Source organism: Spermophilus citellus, assembly GCF_964194105.1.
Source record: "Spermophilus citellus genome assembly, chromosome: X".
Lineage (NCBI taxonomy): Eukaryota > Metazoa > Chordata > Mammalia > Rodentia > Sciuridae > Spermophilus > Spermophilus citellus.
The window spans coordinates 27,000,238-27,023,076 of NC_138190.1; the positions used below are offsets into that span (position 1 = coordinate 27,000,238).

Genomic DNA, 22,839 nt, shown 5'->3' on the forward strand with positions numbered 1-22,839 from the left:
ATATGCCCCTGAACATTACTAGAACAGAAGTAGATGAGACTTGGCCTTGATGTGGTTCACATAGATTTGGGAGTTGATATGGCTATTTAAAGTGGAATAATCTAGGTCTGGGTGAGGGGATTAATTTCTCCCTTGGTGCCTCTTGTGATTTAAACCCTGAGTCCTAGAAATCAGAACTGCTGGACTAATTTCACTGAAGAGAGTTCAGATGGCCCCAAAATTGAAAAGGTAGTACTGTAAATGAGCCAAGTTAAGGATCTAGGAAGTGACAAACTATAAGAAGTTGTATTCAAATTCAATTTCTGCTGTAACAAATTCTGAAAAACTCAGTGACTTAATAGAAGATTTTTATCTTACAGTTGAGTAGGTCCAAAGTCTAACATGGGCCTCATAAGGATAAATTCAACTCTCAGCAGAACTGTGTTCCTTTCTGTATGGAAGTAGATGTTTCTTTGCCTTTTCTAGCTTTTAAAGCCCTCCTATATTTCTTGGATTGTGGTCCTCTTCTTTCATCTTTAAAGTGAAAAAACGGTTCTTTTGCAAATTGCAGCACACTGACCTATTCTTATTTCTTTCCTACTTTTAATCATCCTGGTGACTATGTATTTAAATAATTCAGGATAATCTCTCTATTTTAAACTCAGCTAATTAACAAACTGAATTCACCATTTTCATATAACATGTTCACAGGTTCCGGTGATTACAGTGTGAACATCTTTAGGAGCCATTATTTACACAACACAGAGGGATTTAAATGTATAAAATTTTTAAAAAGTCACATCCAGCACCCAGTTTTTACTTTGTCCCTTATTTCTACTGTGATATTCCTAGGTATTTAATATCTTTATGGACATAATTTATGCTTGTGAAATGGTTATTGTAGTAAAATTGACTAAATTAAATGAATATGTTAAGCTGACTGGTGATATGTGAATTGTTTAATTTTTCCATTGACAAATGGCACAGTAGCTCCTCCAATTCCAAGAAATTAAGTTTGAAAGAAAAGTTATCTTGTTTCTCTACTTTTATTATTGACTAAATTCCACTTAGGGAAATCATTACTATTCAGGAACTGATAAGAGTATTGCTCAAAGTGATGCATAATATTTATATTAATTTGCTATCAGTTTTCCATTGACATCTGTTGAGAACCACGTCAAATATTCTTTGCCAAACATTCCCTTTTTTACAAGGCTTTAAAAATGTTTGATACTCAACATTTTTCAGCATAAGACTTTAGATATTTAATTACCTTTAACAGCTATTCTTAGATTTTATCAATTATCTCTCATTCAAAATATATTTGAAAAAATTCTTAAATTATAATTATCTAATTTGTATTACAGTTTAAATATATGGTCACTTATATTTCATCTAAAATATCACTTGTAATACATCTTCTCCTTTACAAGAATCATATATGTTTGAATAGAAATAATTTGTACATTCACATAAATCTTCCATCCTAGTATATATACACTCATGTAAAAAATGAAGCACTGTGTATTGTTTAACTGTACTTCATCATCCATCGAGGCAAATGTGTGTTTTTTCTAACCAGAATAGTAAACTTTTATCATAGAAATAACCAAAAGAATTTTTCTAAAATTGTCTGATATAAACAGCAAATACCCCAGCTATTTCAATCTCTGTCAGTTTTTTCTCTTTTTTTATAATTTTTTTTGTAGTTGTAGATGGACAGAATGCCTTTGTTTATTTTTATGTAGTGCTGAGGACTCAACCCAGTGCCTCACACATGCTAGGAAAGTGCTCTGCCGCTGAGCTATAGCCGCAACTCCTCTATCAGTTTTTATACCATAAATAAAATTTCCAACTAGAACCTGGAAATCTTTCACCCAGCATTACACTTGAGTACTTTAGTTCCTTTTATAAAATATTCTATTACTGATTTTTAGATAAAGTTTGCTACTTTATAATCATCTACTGCTAAAAATGAATATCATTATAAATTAGCTTGTAATAAATTATTTTAAATATTTCTTATAAGTCAAATTTCAGGTCTTTCTTTTATTATGCATCAGATTGTCATGAAGAACTTTTCTAGCTTAGAAAACAAAACAACCAATAAGGAGGAGGAAAATATGTGGTGAAACCCAAACCCATTCCAATACTATTTTCTTTCTTCTTTATGTTAATTCCTTAATCTATCAGCCTGAGGATAGATCATGTTATCAGGTGTGAAATCCTGACTGTTCCTCACACAAATTAATGAACCTCACTCACATTTTCACATAATTTGCTAATGTAAAACCCACACCTTCAACAATAATCTATTGTGTGCTTACTAAAAGAGGCCCTCTTTTAGGTTTTGGAAATTCAGCTGTGAATAAGAATGATCCCTGCACATGAGGAAGTCACCACTGATTAAAGGATTGGAACCATCTACAGTGTTGTCATAAACCAGAAGTACGATGGAAGGTATAAACTCCACAGCAATATAACTCAGAATCCATTCTTTCCTCAAGGTTGAGATTTATATTACAGTGAATATCACAAAAAAATGAAACACAAGAAAGACCAATATTCTTGTTGTATTGATATTGTATTAAACAGTATTAAAATAACAAATCAACCACAGATTTTGAAGACAAAAATCTTTGTACCTTATGTTTCATATTCTACCATAATGTCATATTCTTGCATTCTTATACGTAATTCAGATAAACCAGGAACTTTTCAGGCACAAAGTATTAACTACATAGCTAAATGAACAGAGTGACTTGAGGTATTCCCTTCTCCCTATTTACATTAGTAATCCCCTTGCCCTCCTAGTGCTTTAAAGTGTGTCAGTTCTCTTAACCACAACCAAATTTCTGGCCTGTATCTACCTTATTTCTCTTTATTCTAACTCCATGTACCAAAAAATGTATATGTAAGTGCATGCACAAACACACACACACACACACACACACACACACACACACACACACACAATAAGGCAAAACTGCTCACTTTATCTGTCTAAAAAATCAAATTACTTTAAATATATGGAAGAACATTTAAGAATAGGTAAAGAACATCTGAATCACCCTTGAGAGAAGTAAAATTATGTGTGTTTGCTCTGTTTTTTCCCTTTATTCCAAAATGCATGGTATTGTCCTCAAAGGATTGCAAGATACCATAGTTGATATCTTACTATTCTGAGTGTTCATGTGGCCTCCAAGATAAAAAAAAAATTTATTATTGTCATTTGCCTAGTCCTAGCTGCATTTAAATACTAAATAGCTATAGACATTTTTAAAATAAAAACTAATTTTGAATAAATTTTAATGACAATTATTAAAATGATTGTTTTCCAAAGTAGATTAAATATAAAACAGATAATTTCCCAGACTGTACTCCCCAAATACAGCTAGTAATGAAAAAGCTAGAGTCTGAGGTTGTAGCTCAGTGACAGAGCATGTACTTAGAAAGCATGAGGCTCTGAATTTAATCCCCAGTATGAAATAAAGAGAGGGATTTCTTTCTCATTATATATTATTATTATGATTCCAATTATTAGATTTTCAAAGAAAAAAAATGACCTCAAACCCAGTGTGTATAATATGAAATAAAATAAAGACAAATTAAAACAAAATAAAAAGGATAGTTTAAATAGTTGTTTAGGACCAGAGAAACATGCTATTCTGACAATCTTAAATAACAAAGCACATAGTTTTTCTGGGGTTCAGCTATGAAATGTACAGTGGAAGAAAAGCATCTTAGGCAGCTGGAACAGCAAGTGCTAAGCCTTGAATTGTGTAAATATCATTCTGAATAACTGTATATTAAAAGGAATGGAGGTACAGCCAGAATAGAAATATGGTTAACAGGAAGTGGTCACAGAGATGAGAACAACTTGAAATACAGTGATGGCTGTAAAGGTAGGAAAATATGTAAGATTTAGTGATGTATTCCAAAATACAAACCATAAAGCATCATGGTGGGCTGTAATTTTGAAAGATAGAAAATGGAGAATCAAGGATAATCTGCAGGGTTTGCTTTGAACAACTGGGTAAATTGATCAAGGCATTACTTATGGATCTAGGGAAAACTGAAAAGTTTTATAAAGGTTGTATGTTCAAATGATCATTTCCTTGAGGAATATAAGGTAATCAAACAAAATACTGCCCAGAAATTTCATTTAGTTTATATTAAAATACAGTTTATATTAAAACAACATTTGAAGCAACCCTTAATTTTGAGTCAATAAGTTGATGAATTATTTCATTACAAGTAGATCTAATACTTCATTTTATCGATGTTTAAGGCTATTTAATTTACCAACTTAAAGTAATTTAAAAGACAGATTTATTATTACAAAGATTCCTGAGCTAAGCCTTTAATGTCAATGCAGACATGGTTGATTCATGAGAAAAAAGAAATACCCTGAACTCATCTATGTGTTTAGAGGACAAATTAAATCATCTTTTAAATAGCCCCAGGATGGTCTCAGCCATTAAAAAGCAGAAGGCTAATAAAACAACTGTTCCTGCTAAATCGTTTTCTAAGTTTATAAGTAGATGTCCTCCCTTATATATTTTATTGGCAATATATGTTACTTTTATGGAGAAGCAGCTTTTTTGTAAGTTCTCAAAAATGTTAAGAACACCTGAGGTGTACTGTAGGCCAATTTCTCCTATAAACATTGATTTTAAATAATTTAAAGACCTTATTCTCATGTTGGAGGTAATTAATTACACTCCATTGAACTTTTAAAAATGCACTGCTCAAACCTGTGGGGGGCATGCACATGTGTGGATTTACAATGACTTTTGCACATTTTAGCTGTGTCTGTCCAAATGAACAAGTTTAAACATGAGAGGAAAAAACTCAGAACCTTTTATTGATCCATTAAGTACTGTCACTAAAATTCATATACCTGGGGAATACACAGATTATAGAGCAAAACTAATTCTAGACAAATGGATTCTGATTAAAGTCAACCTATTTGTGGCATTAACAACACAGAACGTGAAGTTAACTAATCCATTTGCTTATTTTAAATGGGCACATGGGATCACAAACTTATGCTCTGGAATAATTATTTTGCTGCCATTTTATTTTTTTTTCTTTATTGTCACTTAGTTACTATTGAAAATACTTCTGGAATAAGAGGTCTTAATCAGCTGTGTGAATGAAAGACATTTTTATATCTGAGAAAGTTATCATCAAACCATTGATAACAGGACACAATAATATTAATTAGGATCAAGATTAGAGGATAGGTGGGTCAAATGGTGGTTTCATTTCCAATTTTCCAAGAAACCTCCATATTGCTTTCCATATTGGCTGCACCAATTTGCAGTCCCACCAGTAGTGTATGAGTGTACCTTTTTCCCCACATCCTTGCCAACACGTATTGTTATTTGTATGCATAATAGCTACCATACTGACTGGAGTGAGATGAAATCTTAGAGTGGTTTTGATTTGCATTTCTCTAATTGCTAATGATGGTGAACATTTTTTCATGTATTTGTTGATTGATTGTATATCATCTCCTTGGTCTATACCCAAAGAATTTAAAAACAGCATACTGCAGGGACATAGCCACATCAATGTTTATAGCAGCACAATTCACAATAGCTAAACTGTGGAACCAACATAGATGCCCTTCAATAGACAAATGCATAAAAAATGTGGCATATATACACAATGGAATATTACTCAGCAATAAAAGAGAATAAAATCATGGCATTTGCAGGTGAATGGATGGAGTTAGAGAAGATAATGCTAAGTGCGGTTAGCCAGTTCCCAAAAACCAAATGTTGAATGTTTTCTTTGATATAAGGAGGCTGATTCATAGTGAGATAGGGAGAGGGAGCATGGGAGAAATAGACAAACTCTAGATAGGGCACAGGGGTGGGAGGAGAAGGGTGGGGGCATGTGGTTATAAATGATGGTGGAATGTGATAATCATTATTATCCAAAGTAAATGTATAAAGAAACAAATTGGTGTGATATACTTTGTATACAACCAGAGATATGAAAAATTGTGCTCTATATGTGTAATAAGAATTATAATGCATTCCACTATCATATATAAATAAAAAGAGAAAGAAAAAATGAAAGGAGACAAAAACAAAAAAAGAAAACCAGAATAAAGTCAAAAAGTCACCTATATGACCACCTCTGTATGTATCTCTTCTCACCTTGACAACACTTTGGTGGAATCATTGTTTGAGTGAGAATGCCATTCTGTTACAAACAGGTGCGGTAGTAATAAACAGAAGAAGGAATGGAGAAGAAGGGGGTGGGGAGAGAACTACAGCTGTGTAAATAGGAGATAAGGCAAATCTCCCTTAATCCTAAAGAGAATGTTTTGGTGACCAATCTTTCATGAAAAGCTAGTCTATTTCTCTAATTCTATTTCATCTGATGGATAAAATATTTCTCATTAATGATAGCACCATTAGCAATGCTATAGTAATTGAAGATTTGATCAGTAGGCTTAGTCACTCCTTCAGGAAGAATATGCTAGAGGTCTGAACAAATCTTGAGAGAATAGATTCTAAGTGTTATGTTTTTAAAAGACATATGCCATGGAACAATTGTTCTACTATAATTGTCTTTACCTCATGTGTATGTTCTTCTCACTTGATAAGCTTTTAAAAATAGCGGGTGCCAAGGCTCCCAGTTCAGATTAATGAAAGAGAACACCAACTTCAATCCCAATATTTTCATAAAGCTCCCCCAGGTAGTTACACAGACAGTCCCATTAGGAATAACATGGACTTCGAGACGAGATAAACTTGAATTTGATTCCAGCTCAGTGATCTATTGGTTATGTAGTCTTAGTTTTAATAAAATTCTCTAAGGGTCATTTATACACTAAAGAAAAACTGTTATGGAATTATTGTGTACAAGAAATATGGTAAAATATGTGTTATTTATAACATGGCTTTCCTACTCAAATTTTAGGGTTTTTTTTTTCCCCAAAAGGAGCTTACATATTTGAATTTATATTGCTGATGATAAATTGGAAAAAATCTTTTCAGGGCAAACCTGCTCTTCAATTTAAGGTAAAATTTTATTCATCAATATTGAAATGATAACTCACAGGAGCAATATGACAGGACAACTTATATTTCCTAAAAAAAAATACTGAGTTTCAACCACTTTTCAATTTTAATAATTCATCAACCTCTCATTTAATAGTTACAATAATTTACTCATCTGGCAAATGGATATCTTGTGACACATTAATTCCACAAGTTTGTCATAAGACAACAAATCTAAGTGTGTAGTTCATTATTTTTCAATATAATCATGAGACAATTGTAAAATTTCTGATCTCCTGCTACAAGAATTAAATTCTATTGTTATGTTAATTAAATTACCCTGTTTTAGAATTAAATGATATCAACCAAAACCCCAGTTCATCATTATTTTGCTCAAATATTATTTTAAACCAGTACATTTTTATCTTGAATTTCACATTCCATCTGATAAATGGTCCATTCATTTTTATATAATTACTTAAGTAGAAAACATATGTGTCAATCTGATATTTTTATCCCCAGTACTGTTTTATGGTGTTCAGATAGTCATTTGCAAGTTCTATGATATCTCATAATTATTTACCAGTTAATTCCATTTTGAAGATAATGAAATAAAACAGGCCAACTATCAACAAAATATACTTTACATTCAAACCTTATCTTTGACAATTAGAATTACATCAAATTTTAAAATTTATTTGTGCCATTTTATGCCATGTTTTTCTAACATTATTTAAATATTAAAAAGTATTTTATTTAAACACCTTTCTGTGATTATAATGCAGATATGAAGTATGAAACACTTTAAGATTTATTTATTTATATTTTCATAGCTCAATAGTGTCATGAACATCTTATCATGATATACCTTTGTGCACCATCCACAAAATATCTTTGTATGTAATATTGCCATGGAATGCAATAAAACAATCCAAATATGGCAGGTGAAACTCTTTTATCTCCAGTTATCTAGCCAAATGTTTCAAAACAAATTGGGTATAGAACCTCATCTACAATATAAATCTAAAATCACATGATTATTTAAATTACCCAATCTAGTAAGAAACTCCATTGCTTTACTATAGCATATTTGGTATATTGAAATAAAAGCTGCTAGAATGGATAGAACATGTAAATTGGCTATTTTGCCCAAGTCAAATTGTGATAAATTATACTAGAACATGAAAGGTTACTAGAAAATATTGGTATAAAGGATGGATTATTTATAAACACAGGTCTCCTTGTTTTCTTGGTATTGGGAATTGCACCCAGGGTCATGATAATTTTTTTTTCCTGGTACAAAGATTAAACCAAGGGTGCTTTATCATTGAGCCACATCCCCAGCTCTTTTCTTTTTTTTTTTTTTTTTTTTTTAATTTGAGACAGGGTCCTGCTAATTTGTTTAGTGCCTTCCTAAATTGCTGAGGCTGGCTTTGATCCTCCTGTATGAGCCTCTGGAGTCACTGGGATTACAGTTGTGAGCCACCATACCTGGCTTCCTTGTCTTCTAAATGGGTGAATTTGGGTCAGGTACATCCAATTGTTTCATCCATACAACTTCAATGAATAAGCAGGACAAAAATAGCTTCAACTTATTAATAATTGGTTCAAATTGTCCTGAATATGTTCAGGTTTTTTGTTTTGTTTTGTTTTTGTGGTACCTAAACTAAAAACAATGTAGAAGACAGGAAATCAAGGAGACACAAACCAGGCATGATGTTGCATGCCAGTAATCCCAGTGGCTCTGGAGGCCTAGACAGGAGTATCTGTAGTTCAAAGCCAGCCTCATCAACAGCGAGGCCCTAACCAACTCAGTGAGGCCCTGTCTCTAAATAAAACAAACAAACAAACAAACAAACAAAAAAACAGAGACACCATATTGCCTGCCTGTCTGAGTGTGTGGGTGGGTCTCTCTCTCTCTCTCTCTCTCTCTCTCTCTCTCTCTCTTCCCCTCCCTCCTTCATTCATTTTCCCCGTTTCTGGTTCTTCAGGCTGTTGGGAAATATGAGCTAACATATCTATTTCTTTTAATTTCTGTTGTGACAAGCAATTTAAAAGTTCCCCATCAGGAAACAGGAGATTGCTACATGAATATCTTAATGTGAATATGATAATCAGTATCATATTAAAGTAATATAACTGCTCATTTTTACATTAATGTCTGTGTTTTATTATTAGTAAATTTTACCAATGTAGAAATCTTCATTATTTATTTTGCTATATATTAGATTTATTTTCTATTGTAGCAATGATAAATCTGAACATGACTCCAGATACTCTGGTATAGTCTTTAACTCAAATAAATTTAGGTGTCAGTAAAAGCTAGTTATGCAGTATCTCTGACCATGGATAAGAGAAGTGTAAAAATATAACATTCATAGTTAAACCTAAAAATAGTCAAGAATAGTATAATAAGTACCTTTTATGGTTTATATATGAAGTGTCTCCTGAAAGCTCATGAGTCAATGCAAGAAAGTTCAGAGATGAAGTAATTAGGTTATGAGAATCTGAACCTAATCAGTGAATTAATCTCCTTGTAGGGATTCACTGGGTGGTAACTGTAGGAAGGTAGGGTGTGGCTGGAAGAGGTAGGTCATTACTGGGGACATGCCTTGGGGGTAATATTTTGTCTTAGGTGAGGGGAAAGATTCACTGGCACTCTTGCACTCTCTCTCTCCTCCCCCTTCCCCCCTCCTTACCTCTCCCACCCTCTTGGTACCATGTTACCAGCTACTTTCTTTACCACACACTTCCACCATGATGTTTTACTTTATTTCAGGCCCCAAAGAATGTAGTTTGCACTCTGTGGACTGAGACCTCTGAAACTATGAGCTTTAAAATAAACATTTCCTCCTCTAAATTGTTCTTCTCAGATACTTTGATCATAAAGGCAAAAAATATAACAGTAACCTTGCTCCAATGATATGCAGAATAGGAATGTTAATCACAGTTCTCTGAATTTCTATATCAGCTATCAGTTTTCCTAAGCCTCATTATTTGTCTGTGCTTGTCTCTGCTCTTAGAAATACTAATAAAAGTATATATTTAAATTACTCAGTAAAGTATTTTCGAAATTATTCGGTAAAAGATTGTGCTGAGTATACATAAAGCAAGTGAGAGGACAACACTAATTCTAGTTGTGTACCCCTTTCCTTTGCTAATGCAGTTAATACCACCTCTAGTTTGTTCATTTCAACTGCAATTCACTGAAGTTCAAAAGTAAAGGAATATTTTCATCATTATCATATCTAACACTATTAAATTACATAATTTAATCTTAGTGATTAAATTTTAATGTTTCTTAAAAAAAGCAACTCTGGAAAAAGTGGTCCCCTGATGATATAATAGGAACATTATTGTGATATCATATTTATATAAGCAGAAGATACTTTCTAATTTCCATGCAGACTAGACAAAGAAATGATTTTACAAGAAACTTGGAATTTATGTTTAGACAATGACAACTTGTAATACCACTAATGACTTTGTCAGAAATAGTAATGTAAATCAATCTTAAAATGGTACAAAGTAATATATATTTTGTCATCAAAAAGGCCATGGCAGGGGTGCCAGTGTTGTGGCTCAGCGGTAGAGCTCTCACCTCACACGTGCAAAGCCCTGGGCTCAATCCTCAGCACCACATAAAAATAAATAAATAAAATAAAGTTATTGTTTCCAACTACAACTACAAAAATAAATATTTAAAAAAGGCAATGGTGGGCTGGGGATGTAGCTCAGTTGATAGAGTTCTTGCCTCACATGCATAAGGCCTGAGTTCAATCCCCAGCATCATACAAATAAAAAACGGTAATAGTGAATTTTATTCACATATGTACCATTGAAATTTTAAACAAATATATATGAAAACAAATTCGCATGGCACTGAGTTTTGCTCTAAAACGTCTGGAATTTTTATAATAATAAGTTCCAGTCGAAATCCTCCACGCAGGAAGAACAGCAATATAGTCCAACCTCATTGGAATATATTCTACAATGGGTTCTATTAATAGTCAATGCAGCAGCACAATTCACAATTCACAATAGCTAAGTATTGGAACCAACCTAAGTGCCCTTCAACAGATGAATGGATAAAGAAAAAAGGGACACACACACACACACACACACACACACACACACACACAATGGAATATTACTCAGCCATAAAAAATGACTTCATGGTACTTGCTGGTTAATGGATGGGTCTTTGAAATAAGAGAATCCCAAAAAAACCAAGGCTGAATGTTCTGATATGTGGAAGCTAGCCCACAATGGCTGGGCGTTAAGAAAAAGAATAGAAGTTCAGTGGAATAGGCAAAGGGGAATGAAGGGAAGGGAGGGTGGATGGAGATAGGAAAGATAGTGAAATGAATAAGACATAACTTTCCTATGTGCATATATGAATACACCACAGTGAATCTCACCAATGTGTACACCCATAAAAATTTAATCCAAAAAAAATAACTATGGGTAAATGTCAGGAATATCAGTAGACAGAAGGGAGCAGGGATGGTGGAAGGGAAGGGGAAGGAGAGGTACTGGGGACTGAATTAGAATAAAATATATGACATGCATGTAGAATTATGTCAAAATGGATTCTACTATCATGATAACTAAAAAGAATCAATAAAATAAAAATCAACCTAAATGATATGAAATAAGTGTTCTTATTCATAAAAAATTCTAGTTGTTTTAATTAGTGAAAATTCTTCTGAATTGATATATTTTAACCCTTTTGATTATCTTATATAAGCTATTTAATGTTTCTTGTCATGATATCAAAATATGATGGTTGAAATAATGATGTAAGAAAATAAAAATTGTACTTAAACAATTTATAGCAAACTCAAAATATACAGCCTTAAAGACACTCTTCTCTTTTACAGTAAATGTTATATCTTTTTCTTTGAATATTTTTAAAGACTAAAATTTTTTCTGCATGCAAAGTTAAGCCTGAGATCATTCACTACCCAAGTAAAACTTTCCAAAAGGCAGAGCTAATTCTAAAAACAACTCAGAGTGATGCAGGGATTAGCCAAGCAGAAAATAGAATCTGTGTCACCATTCTCATGATGTCAAAATGAAGTGGATTAAAACTAAACTCTAATTGGTTTGTAAATGTCATTTTGAGGATACAAAAATTCCTCCCAAGTCCTTGTGTTCTTTTTTGTTATTGTTAGTCAAATTTACTTGTCACCATTCATTTTTCATTCTAAAGTTACCCTAGTAAATAAGTAAGGGCATTTCCATATTGGATTGCATATCCCAAATGGAAATGGCTTTTTATGGTAATATGCAAAAGTCATCTAGAACAGGCACAATGTTTTATCCTTGATTTTTTGATCCCTTTAAAGAGAACATCTTTACTTTGTTATTCACATGGAAAAGCTGACAAAGCACTCTCTTAATATAGAGGGTTGTTTGTGGATTGGTAAACAAACCAATTTGTTTGAAACTCAGGGAGGCAAACATATAAATATATATATATATATATATATATAAAACCCACCATGCATTTATAATATATATCTTATAGCAAAATCACAATAGGAAGTGAACTGTTTGATTACAATAGGGTATATTTCAAAGGTGATAAACCTTTTATATCTGAGAACATAAAAATGCACAAACTATTAAATAATTTCACCCTAGATGTACTTATTTTTGCATATATTAACATTTAAACACACTAGACATAGCTCTTGAAATTCCTTATGCTAATGTATACTGCTACTTATTTTAAAAGGCAATTTCATTTAAACTCAAACCTTAGGTCTCAAAACACTATTTAAGGCCAAACAAAGCATATCAATACAAATGCAAGATATGAAAGCCTTCAATGTTTCAATGATAATTTAATTTATAAATCAACACAATAAAAATGTTATGTTTAAAATTCTAAAAACATTATTTGGTAGGTATTAGCTTCAGTCCTCTAATAATATAAAAAAATTCCCAAGCATAAAACAAAATGTTTCATTAACCTCCTAAGGGGCATAATAGATATGAAATGAAAATTACTTTGGAGAACAGCTGACATAATCATGCATAAGCTAAAGAAACTATTTGTTTGAATAAAAATATGAACTTTTCAAAGATAATTATCATACAAAGCTTGAAATAATTCCATGAAACTCTACTATTAGATACATTGAAGAGAGTCTTCTAAGTCTTTGATTCTAAGATAGGGTATTCTCTTTTGTGTGAACATCATCAACAACAACAAAAAAATCTTTATGATTTAGTTATTTTTTAATTTCAATCACCACTGATATCATTAGTTGAGAAATACTGAGAAATAAGTTTTAATGCATATTTGGTATTGTCCTAACACATTAGAAAATGAAGTGATAATAGAGATATAATATATAACAGAATTTATGCTGAATCCTCATTTTGTTTACAGCCATAAATGAGCTTTGGTAAACATTTTTTTTTGGGGGGGGCTAATGCTTTTGAACTGGAAGGGAATTGATAAATAGAAGGATATTCAGATCTAAGACTTCATTGGCAAATAACACTATAACCAGTGGCTGGATATCAAAATCCACTTGTATTTTGGTTATATATGGTTGACTATGAATTGCTCAAATTTGAGATATTTGAGTAGTTTCCTACAGGCCATACAATATAAATTTCAATGTACATTTTTTAAAAATTTAGAAGTATATGTTTAGTTATGTATATCAGGCTCTTTTATATGATAAAACATAGTATTCACATAACTGTCAATTCTGATTAGAAATTAATCAATCTACTTTCTCATTGCGATGTACATTCCTGTATATGTATCTCTATTCCATTGATTAAAAGGAGGATAGAGAGGTCAAAAGTCATTTTATAATTTATTAAGAAAAATATATATTTTATTTATATAATCAATGGATTCATTAATTTCAGTTATTCAGTCATGTATCTACTTTGTGGTCCATGAGATCAAACTCAGGGCCTTACACGTTCTAGGCAAGCTCCCTACCACTGAGGGACAACTTCAACCTAAAAAAAAAAATCTGTTTTCAACCTGTACACACAAAATAGCTAGAACATGTATCTCAAAGAATGGAAACTGACCAAAATAGGAAAATTTTAATGGAAAACATAACCATGAACAGGCTTATCCTTCAAATCCACATACTATAGTTCTTTTCTTCAGTTTTGAACCCTATATTTTCATTATGCCTGTCCTCTATACCCCGTTGAAATAAAAGAAAAAAATTAATCAGTAGTAGGCATCAATAGTGAGGTGATCCATCCATATGCTACCAAACAAGGCACACAATTACTGCAGTTTCTTTCACTGAGATAAAACCTGAGGTAGAAGTGCTGTTAATCATTCACAGAAGCAAGAAAAAGGAGTTATAGGAATCTCTGCTCAGTCATGCATTATTCAAAGGAGCAGAAACATTTCTGAACTTCACAAACTCACGACTGGTTATAATTTGATTTCCAAGTACATTTGTTTATTAAGAGCAAGTATAGATGCTCCTCAACTTACAATGGGATTATGCTCAAATAAACCTAACAACACACACAACACAAAAATGAAATGTCTTTACTATACCTAACCAACTAAACATTCTCACTTAATATCACAATATGCTGGAGAGTGTGGGCTATTTCCTCTCATGATCATGTTGCTGACTGGAGCTTGGGCTCACTGATCCCCAGCATCACAAGAGAAGATCATACTCTATGTCACTAGCTCAGGAAAAGATCAAAATACAAAATTCAAGGTACAGTCTCTACTAAACACATGTTGCTTTTACACCATTTTGAGTTGAAAACTTTTTAAGTTGATCATCTTAAGTTGGGGAAATCAGTATATTAGTCCATTAGGAATGAGTAGTCTTCTTGTGATAACTAGCTGATATAAAATGATTTCCCTCCTGATTTGTTTATTACTTTTTGAGCTTCTTTACAGTTAACTCCCGCCTTTCCTGATACGCATCTGCTAGGTGAGCCGAGGCAATCAGGTTTCTGGGTCTGCAACATTGCAACTAGACTGTGGTTGATAAAATATTTGACAAAAGATGGTTCTTTTCTGAGTCATTTCTCAGCTTTTCCTGATGGAAAGTAGCACCACCACTTTTAATGATTTTTCTGGATTAAAATTGGTTCAATATCCCAAAAATAGTTTCATTATCAGATTCTATTATATCACAGCTTCTACCAAAATATCAGCCCCATTGACTCTGTGTCTCAAACTTCTAATTTTAGAGTGTGGAAAAGCCTCCACAAAGTGGGGAGAGATTGTAATTTCAAAGAAATTGGCAAACTAAAAACGTGTCTCACAGCTACAAGAGCAGAGATCAGGATGTCATTATCCCTCTAATCCATGTGTCTCAAAGATATTATTATATAGTACCAGAGATAAGGATTCAGGCCATTTAAGGATAATATAAGAAAAAATATAAATACAGTGCTGCCTATCAACTCAGAAGCATAAAATGAATAAATATCAAATGGAGGACCTCCCCAGAGTTAGGAATTATAAGAGAAGTGTTGCCAGGAATAGATTTACAGACTTAAATAGTAAACCATATTGCCTTTTATAGAGTATATGAATGAAATTGGCAAGAGTAGCTAATTAATTATAGCTCATTAATCTATCAAGTCTCTTGGTAGAATAAGCAAAACATTAACTTTTTATAATTATTTGGAGTCAATATACTCCAAATGCAGTATGCTTCATCCATGAAGCATATACATTTTTAACAGCTTTTGTTTTATTTTTCCATGAAATTTCATACTTCATTTTTTTTTACATATTAGCATTTTGAGAACTAAAACAAAGTCAGGCAATTCATAATATAGTGCCAGTTGACAGAACATTTTAAATATACCTTCAATATGGCAAAATATAAGGTACATGGTTTTCTATTTTGTTCTTAGAATGTGAAAATGTCAAGTTTGATATAAAAAAAGTTATTAAACTATAACACCAAAAAAACTATAATGCCAAAAACAATGGTAGTCTACAAATGAACCAACCTTCAGGATCAAGTAGTTTCTCTATGCCTAACTGACGTTTGGCGATGTTGAATGCATGTTCCAGTCTTTGTGTGGCAGACTGCTGGCAAACCACACTGTTCCAATCAAACAGGTCTGGCCTGAAACACATACATACACAGAAAAATAGAGATACAAATCAATCTAGACTGTTCCATAAGATTCACTTCAATTCTGAATTCTCATTCACAACCTGTGACCACAGTCTTTAAGAATTAATTACTATTCTTCTGTTATCCCTCAATAACATTTTTCATTTAAACATGTCACAATTTTAATTCCAAATCCTGACATTATAGGCCTTAAATACATATATATGTATATATGTATATAATTTTTGTTTTTTAATTATCCCAAAATAAAATTAAGAAGTTCCTGAAGAAAATAATTTATTCTATTTTATCTAACAATAAAATTATATTAATCTCATCTAATTTTACAGATTTGAATACTTAACACTTATAAGTAACTCTCAATTTTATAACCCTATACCATATGTCTTCCTGAATTCCACATCAGATTCAATTGTCTACTCAGTATCCCCACTTACAAACCTCATGGGTCCCAAACTGAGCTTTTGCTATTTGTCCCCATCACACTCCTTAAAGTCCATTTATTTCTCTAACAGTTCTCCCTCCCTCAATTAACACAAGTTCAAACATGAAGTTGCTAAGAGGAAAACCCTTATAGTCCTTTTTTTGTTGTTTTTGGTACTGCAGATTGAATCCATGGGTACCAAACTACTGAGCCCCACCCCTAGCCCTTTTTACATTTTATTTAGAGACAGGATCTCTTTAGTTGTTTCAGGGCCTTGCTAAATTGCTGAGGCTGGCTTTAAACTTGTCATCTTCCTACTTCAGCCTCCTGAGTCACTGGAATTACAGGCATGAGCCACCACATCTGGCCATGCCCAGTGTTTATAGTCATTTTTGATAAATCTGTCATTCTCACACAACTCTTGGTTCAAAATATACCTAGAATCTGAGTATTTCTCACTATCACCACTGCCATAATGCTAGTCCAAACTACCATTTTATTGCAAGAGGTTTCTGACTGCTCCTCTTTCTCCCATCTTTGATCTTGATATTCTATATTCATGATAGTTTCCATAGTTATATGTTAAAATATGTTTTATCATATATTTCTTCTCAAATCCCTACCATAGGAGAAGTAAAATGTCAGACAAAGCCCAATTTGGTCTGGCTCTTCAGAAGGTAACTCCCTGCCTTTATTTCTTGCTTAAATCCTTCCTATATTTGCCTGGAATTATGTTCTTCAGAAATCCTCATCAGTTATTCCTCTACGTCTTTTGGGTCTTTACTCAAAAATCACAACATTGGTGAGCCCTACTTTGCTACTCCCTATCTAAAAATTCATGCCCCAAATCAAACTTACACATACCCATTTACTTGTCTTTTTAGCTGCTTTATATGGTTCTGATTAGCAGTTACTAATGCTTACCATATCATTTAATTAAGTTAATCATTTTATCTGTCTCCTCCATGAGAAGGTAAAATGTAGAATATTTTTGCCAATTCTTTTCACTACTAAAATCCCTCCTTGATATGCAGTAGTGGCTCAAAAAATATTTGTCAACTACATGAGAGAATGGATGACCACACACTATATTTATGCCATTTTTTTGATAATGGAGAAAACACAAGGGAATATAAGAGGCAGATGTTAACTTATAAAGATTTTAAATCTAATGACAAAAATACATATACTATAATCAGTTAAAATCTACATGTGAATAAATACAGATAATAAGGTTTTCTAAAAATATGTGGAGGGCAAGAAAGTTGTTCAAGGCTTAAATGAGTCTTAAACGTTGTCTTAGGTTTGGGTTAAAAAAAGTATTTGAGAGTCAAATAGAGTTTGAAGTTGTGTGAATATTAGAAAATCAAAGTTCTTAGAGAAGGAAAATATGGAATTAGGTAATCAAGAACTCATAGGCCAAGTATCAAGTGGGAAGAGGTATTATTAGGAAGGGGTGCTGGGATGACTGGGCATGAAGCCTTGGCTATTAACAATTTACACTTTATCCCAACAACATAGAAAATTGTTACAGAGTGATTCTTCACCTTTTCTGATCCTAGACACCTTTGAGATTCTGATGAGAGCTATGAAACTTTTATATGGACAAATAACCTATCTATATTGCAAATAAAATTACATATAATATTAGGCCATTTGAATCTGTTAATGGACTCCTAGTTAAGAACTCATGTTGGGCTGGGGTTGTGGCTAAGTGGTAAGCGCTTGCCTCACATGAGTGAGGTACTGGGTTCGATTCTCATCACCGCATATAAATAAATGAATAAAATAAAGATTCATCAACAACTAAAACAAAAATTAAAGAACTCATGTTATACAAGGGAAGAAGTTACAAGGTGCCTTATTAATTATGCTTGGAGCACAATTCAAAACAAAGGTACAAATTTATTTCTCATTTCCTTATAAGCAGTTCCTACCTCATTAATAAATCAGTATTTTGTACACTTATAAGAAACCCAATGAAATCTAATCCCCACCCTCATTTACACCTAGTTACTCTAAACAGTTAACAATCTTTTGAAACCTAAAATATTTATATATTTGGGAAGTGCCTCTACTGATGGGAAAAATATGAGAAATAAAAAATTCTTAACTATTTGGAGGAGTTTCAACTTCATTATGCAACCTCTGCCTACTTTATTTCTTTGTCTCTAGATGGTTGGGAGTGGAATAGAATATGGTGGGAACATATGGAAAACTAGTTCTCTCATGTACAGTAAACAAGATTTAAATGAGCATGATGGGAATAAGTAGAAATGCTTCCCATTCTAACCCTTTCGCCTCCTTTCCTTTAACTTTACTTTGGCTACTAACAGACCTCCTGTGTATGGTGGTTTATTTTATGTAACTCATGAAATGTATTTGAGTTTCAGTGTTCTCATTTAGAGAAGGATTTTACTGAAATGGGCTTTGAGTTCAGTATCAACATTAAAAAGTGAATTTATTTTCAATCATTAAAATTAATTAAAAATCAACATATTAAATAGCTATGCTTTTCACATGCATAAAAATTGCAAAACTAACCAACTGTAGAAGAAACCCATCTAGCTTTGTATGGTAACATAGAGCATAATTCATAAATAAGAACATGTAACAAAGGACATCAAGCTTTTAAGGAAGCTAGCACTATAACTGACACAGTGTAGATCAAAAACCCAGATCTGCCACATATTAGACAAATTCTCTTAGGTAAATCATGTAACCTCTCTGTGCCTCAGTTTCCTAATCTGTGAAATGGGGTAATTGGAATGTTGATGTCTCAGTAATAGAAGGAATAGTTTACTTAGAGCAGTATCTATAAAACAACAATTATTTTAAAACCACAGATTCTTTTACTTTGTCCTAAGGTTAATTTTATTTATGTAACAGTAATATATTTTCAATTTGTCAATTCAAGACAAAAATACCTATCTTTATAGAATAGATATACATGTTAAAATTATCGTAGATGCAAGAATATAAACAAAATGAGAGATGGAGGAAAAAAGAGAAAGTAGTGTTATGATTTCCTCATCCTTAATATTACATAATCAATAGTTCTTTTCTAAACTTGATGAAAATTTTTTTAAAAAGAGAACTATCATATCATTTAATGTCAAAGTTAAAATTTATGGGAACAAAATGATTATAATATCAGTAATAAAATTAGCAAATAGATGGGAAGAGAAGCAATATCTGTGGGCTCACTATTAAAGAAAAAATACAGGGGCTGGGGTTGTAGCTCAGTGGTGGAGCGCTTGCCTAGCATGTGTGAGGCACTGGGTTCAATTCTCAGCAGCACATATAAATAAATAAAAATAAAGTTCTATAAACAACTAAAAAATGTTTAAAAAAGAGCAAATACACATACTGTCAGAAATCAATTTATCAAGAATAAACATATATAATACATATTGTTATTACAAGTATTAGAATAAAAAATTAGAACTAGCTGGACAAAACTGCATCTCAAGACAGCAATGTGATGGGGTAGGTTTGGGGTCATGAAAACAAATTTGATGTATTTTTTCCTTTTTCCCCAGCTCTAATGTCTGTTTTTGGTTTTGGTTTTGTTTTTGTTTTCTTCTGTTATAATAAAAAAAAAGAATTAGCAAGATAATTGCAATTTTAAAGTCATTGCAAATTTATCTACATATTTTTTAAATATTTTCTAATCATTTATCATTGGGATTTCCTGTAAAAATAGAATCTGGCTTCCTTTCAACTGCACTGTAGTGGACTTTGTGCTTTAAAACAAAACTTTTAATTTCCAAGGCCCTTTATTAATCTTTATGTTCTATATTAAGCTCATGCCTTTGTTCTATATAGCTTAGTCACTCAATTATTGAAATCAGGACACCTTATGACTTTTCTTAGTGTACCAATGACAATCACCTTGGAACACAAAGTTTCACATTTTTTTTTACATAAACAATATGAACAACTGTCAAAAACAATGACACAGATGATTCATGAAAGAGCATTAACAATTGTAAGGAACCTCTTGAAAACTAACAACCTAATGTATAAAGTAATAGTTACTGATGATTCACTAGAACAGGGGAGCATATATGAATAAGGATATTTTGAAGGAGAAAGAGTGGGTCAGGGACAGGGCCATCTGGATCTATTTACTGTGTTACCTAGAAATATATTCAGAAATCATAAAACAGAACATTAACAAATGTAGTCTGTGAACATGCTTGCAAGATTTAAGTCTTCCACTTGAAAAGAAAATGTTAAAGAGCCAACAAGGACTGCATAACCTGATCCTCAATATTTTTGTTCATCTGCAAATGTGTACATGAAGAGCAAGATCAATATTTTTTCAGGCCCTTCGTGTGAAACATGTGGCTGCATAAATGAGCACTGGCTTATGATGCAGAATGAACATCTCTATCCCTTCTCACCTGACTATATTGAAGCTGTGGAAAATCTTTCTTTTGTCGTACTTAGGAAAAACAATGTGTTAACAATGCTTAACATGCTGATTGGGTGCCAGGCAGCCTTCTTTCTAAAATCAGGTTGCTGAGTCATTCACCTGGAAACCCAGTCTGGATGGGGTTAATTAAACCCAGCTGGAGCATGACACCTAACAAAAATGCTTATTTAGAGTGTGTTTGCCCTTGGGTTGAGTTTTACCATGAAGACAATTTATATTCTGAGCTTCTCTAGAAGCAAGATTGGCATAGGAAAATAGTAGACTTGACAGAAAAAAAATCAAAGTGACAAAAACCAACTTCACTGAAAATTAGGGAAGATGCAATCCAACAGCATTTCAAACACAGGTAATTAGGCAATGCAATTGACTCTGGCTGGAGTAGAAGGGACAGGTAATAATACAATCAAAGTAGAATTCCCTTAGAGTAAATATAATATATAGATATATGGTATAGTATATATGACATAACACTATATATAGTGTATATAAATGTATTATATATTGCATATTACATGTTATATATAAATGTTAGTTTTTACATTGTTTTGCTTTTTCTTGAGCTCTTATTAAGTAATTTACTGAACTTCATTATACAAGATAGTCAGATAGCTTTAGTGAACTTAGGAAATACAATATTGTATGGAACATAATTAAGGATGTTTGTTTCACTGTATTATACTGAGTTCTTTCTATGAGGATCCACAGAACTCAACCATGCTTTATAGCAATTTCTTTGTAGCTCCAGAGAAATTGTTTCTTTTGATATTCTAAGCATTGAGTCATAGAATTAACTGTGTTCTGCTCTTTGTCTTGGTTGCTAAGATGCTCAGAGCCTCTTTTAACCCTGAAGTAGAAGAAAATATACAGGGCATCATGGTATTTGCTATAAAACCTGTATCTCATGAGACAAATGTTTCTCTCTGTACATTATTTATCTGATGATATTGATAAATTTTACAACAACCACTAGCATGAACTTTGGAACCATTTTTAGTTATATAGTTTAGGCTCATACCAATATATTATTTGTACAAGAGAACAATATCCTTCTCAATAAAGTTAGAATACAACCTATTTGTTCTCAGAGTCCAAATTTTAAATGTTTATCTTCTCCCCACACCATAACCAATTTCATGCTCCAGGAATTTGATATTTCAACAACAAAATGATATATTATATGAAAAGTAGGAAAAATATGTTCCATAAGTACATTCTAATGAAAGGTTAGATCAGTATTATCAACATGTGTTACATGGTAGGAAATGATCTGGAACCAACCTGAGGTAAAATATATCATCATCATCCAAATGAGTATTTACAAAATTATGAAACAACTCAGTAGTATCCTTACCTATGACTATGGATGAGAGCATTCAAAGCAAGGCCATCAGACCAGCTAGTGGTGAAGTTGATGACATTAACCTGTGGATAATTACGAGTTGATTGTCGGACCCAGCTCAGGAGAATCTTTTCACTGTTTGTTTGTTGCAATCCAGCCATGATATTTTTCATTACATTTTTTACCTACATGTGTAAAGAGATATTTATAAGAAAATGCATTCCTTGAATAAAAACGCTGCAAACTTTAATAAGAAAGCCCTCTGTCTTGTGAAAAATCATGGGAATTTTAGGGCTAAATATTAATGAAAAGTAATAGATTTTACCGAGACTGAATCTACTAAAATTGGTTAGAAATCTGTTCTGAGTGGGTGGTGCCTATACCTTATCATTTGTTTAATATACTTATTGTTACTTATGGGTTCTGCCTTATTTAACTATGAATCTACTATTTGTAGAACTGCTGATCTTCTAGCTTTCAAGGGCAGAAAAGAGACTTATCGTTAAATTAGACTT

General features: G+C 32.4%; 1 protein-coding gene across 6 annotated transcripts in view; it reads right to left on the reverse strand.

Annotated features, from left to right (window-relative positions):
- DMD (dystrophin) overlaps nt 1–22,839 on the reverse strand; it is a gene marked incomplete at its 3' end in the record, with an annotated part of 2,539,585 nt that overhangs the window by 1,703,863 nt on the left and 812,883 nt on the right. For all 6 annotated transcript variants that reach the window (XM_081277777.1, XM_081277778.1, XM_081277780.1 and 3 more), the window contains exons 6-7: nt 22,337–22,509; nt 15,990–16,108 (exon numbers count right to left, since the gene is read on the reverse strand). In XM_081277777.1, the coding sequence (XP_081133903.1) occupies nt 15,990–16,108; nt 22,337–22,509 (292 nt within the window). The remainder of the gene's footprint in view (nt 1–15,989; nt 16,109–22,336; nt 22,510–22,839) is intronic.